The 2,500-nt window shown below is 46.3% G+C and overlaps 1 protein-coding gene across 1 annotated transcript in view; it reads left to right on the forward strand.

Moving 5' to 3' along the window:
* Positions 1-2,500, forward strand: part of LOC134102434 (zinc finger protein GLIS1) — a 39,708-nt gene that overhangs the window by 24,658 nt on the left and 12,550 nt on the right. The window contains exon 6 of the mRNA XM_062556532.1: positions 342-519. Coding sequence (XP_062412516.1) covers positions 342-519 — 178 coding nt within the window. The remainder of the gene's footprint in view (positions 1-341; positions 520-2,500) is intronic.

Below are 2,500 nucleotides of genomic sequence, written 5' to 3' on the forward strand. Positions count from 1 at the left end.
TTGAGAGGTTTTTTTTTATCGTTTCCTTGACTTGGAAACTTCTCCTATGAATGGCCAGGCCGTAAAATGTGAGTGGTTAACAATCCAGCCCCTAATCTCAACAAGAGAGACACCTCATCATTCTGACAAGGATCACTTGGTGGATTTACTGAAGATCAGCACTCCATATGGTTTGGGATACATTGGGGCTGCAATGTTTTGGCAGGGAAAGAAAACTAGGGGAAAGGCTGGACGATGTGTTTGTCTGAATCGTCCATGGAAATGTACCTTTTGTGCCTTTCTTCCACTTAGTTCCTCTCTACGTGTGCTCTAACCATGCTCATGTTTGATTTGATTGACAGCTGAGGCCATGTCCGCACCTGGACACGGACGCCCTAACCGACTGCCTGTCCGTCCAGCACCTGCATCATGGCTCCGCCCCCTCACAACACCTCCTCTGCCCGACTCCCGGCCAGCAGCAGTCCTCTCTCAACGGCAAAGATGGCCGCTCCCCAGGCCTGGGACAGGACATCTTCACAGGTCACTTCACTGCCCTTTTCCGGCACTCTCACTCTCACTCACACTCACATCCACTCAGCTAGCCCACGATAGCCCGACAGAGAGTTCATTTATATTTAACTGCGGCTAAACTTTCACATTTGACATGGAACCTGGCACCAGAGGCGCTGGACTGTTTAAGTTTTCAGCTAGCACCGCCAGAGCCTCAGAGCAGCTAATATTTCACTGCCCAAAACACCCGGTTGGACAGCCGCTCGTTATAACAAAAAAAAAAAGCAACAGCATGGCTAATTAACGAGCTGCCGATCTCTTCCTTAATTGAAAGTGCTTTGTTTCCACTGCAGCCCTCTCTGTTCACCTCAAAGCACATAAGACTTCTACATAAGGTTCTGACAGGCTCCAAAAACAATACGCTGTAATGGACGTGGCCGAGGAGAAGAAATGTGATGATTATGAGGAACATGTGTAATGGTATTAATCCAGACATCTGGAGCGGTCCGCTAGAACAGCATGCTAACTCGACTGTCGTGCAAGCTGCATTATATTGAATTATTGCCATTTATCAGTGGTATATCTCTCTGTGAGCAGCCAAGCTTTATCTTATAGGGATTATTAATAATTTAAAACATGGCAACAGCATCACTTCAAGTCATATCTCAAGTTTGAATCGCTTGGTGTGCCTTGGACCAAAGAGAAATTTCATGGTGAGTGTTTGTGATTATTGGGGAGAGAGGAAAAAAATCAGAGGTTCATTCTCCGAGCACAATAGGCACACTAGACTTACTGACCACTCGCTGTTAAAGTTTAAGTTGTTTTTAATCATCCGTGGAAGGGAGAAATTGATTTTAAAGTTCTTGGCCAATGCTCGCTCTCCCTTTTTGTTCAAAGGGGATCTTCCTCACCGCTTCAGTGTGCAAATGTGTTTTAGCCCGGAGGTGCTTGTAGGTTGTTGTGGCCGCATGTTCTTGTTTCCTCGAGAAGCGGTGAGCCAAGCTGGCCAACATGCCTGAGAGTGTGATGTTATTTGGGATGATTCAGGCCTGCTCGCAAGCCCAGAACAAGGCTTTGTTCTCAAGCCAGTGGTGGAGAAGGAGAGAGGGAAGAGACCCTTTTGAATGGATGGAGGTCTGTCTCTCTCCCCCTACCTATCGTTCTCCTTATCCACAGATACTGGCGCGCACACACACACACACACACACACACACACACACAAGTACAAACACACACACACGCACAAAAACACACACAATGTTTATTTATGCAATTACTCAGCGCACACTAGTTCCACTTGGCTTTCCCCTTTAGTTTTCAACATTCTTTTCTCCGAGTCTCCGTGCGTCAATCATCTGCGAAAAAATGCATTCTGGGGAGGGGACTCGATATGTATCAAATTCTGTTTGAAGGCATTGGTTTTGTGTTTCCAGATTTGGACGCCGCGCTGTTTTCATAAACCACTGCATTTCAAGAGAGCTCAACGTCTTGTCTCCAAAGATTATGACATAATCAAAGATCAACGTGACACATTCCATGGTGTAATGCACTAAGACCACAGTTTAACGGAGGGATTTTGACATAGCCAGTGATGATTTTCAATGTGTAGATGTCAGAGTGGTTGGAGGGGTGTGTGTGTGTGTGTGTGTGTGTGTGTGTGTGGCACTCAGTAGTAGGCCCAAGGTTAGCACATGCCATCTGGTTTCTCTGCGACATCTTTGACACAAGTTGAAAAAGATCCCAAGCTGTTCCCTCTAAGCCCCACATTCTCTGTCTTTCTCTCTCTCTCACTCTCTCTCTCTCTCTCACTCTCTCCCTCTTTGCGGAACGACCGATAAAACTGAGGCAATCACTGCTGCTATTTGTCGACTGTTTGCTGGGCCTAGTAGCAGATGTTGAGGCTAAAGGGGAAACCATTTACGTGGCTTGATTGATGATTTTGGTGTAATGAATCAAGCTTGTAACCATTTCAGAAAGCTGTCAGATAGACCTTCCTTTCACTGGAGAGCAG

This window comes from Sardina pilchardus, chromosome 15, assembly GCF_963854185.1.
Source record: "Sardina pilchardus chromosome 15, fSarPil1.1, whole genome shotgun sequence".
NCBI classification, from domain to species: Eukaryota; Metazoa; Chordata; class Actinopteri; order Clupeiformes; family Clupeidae; genus Sardina; species Sardina pilchardus.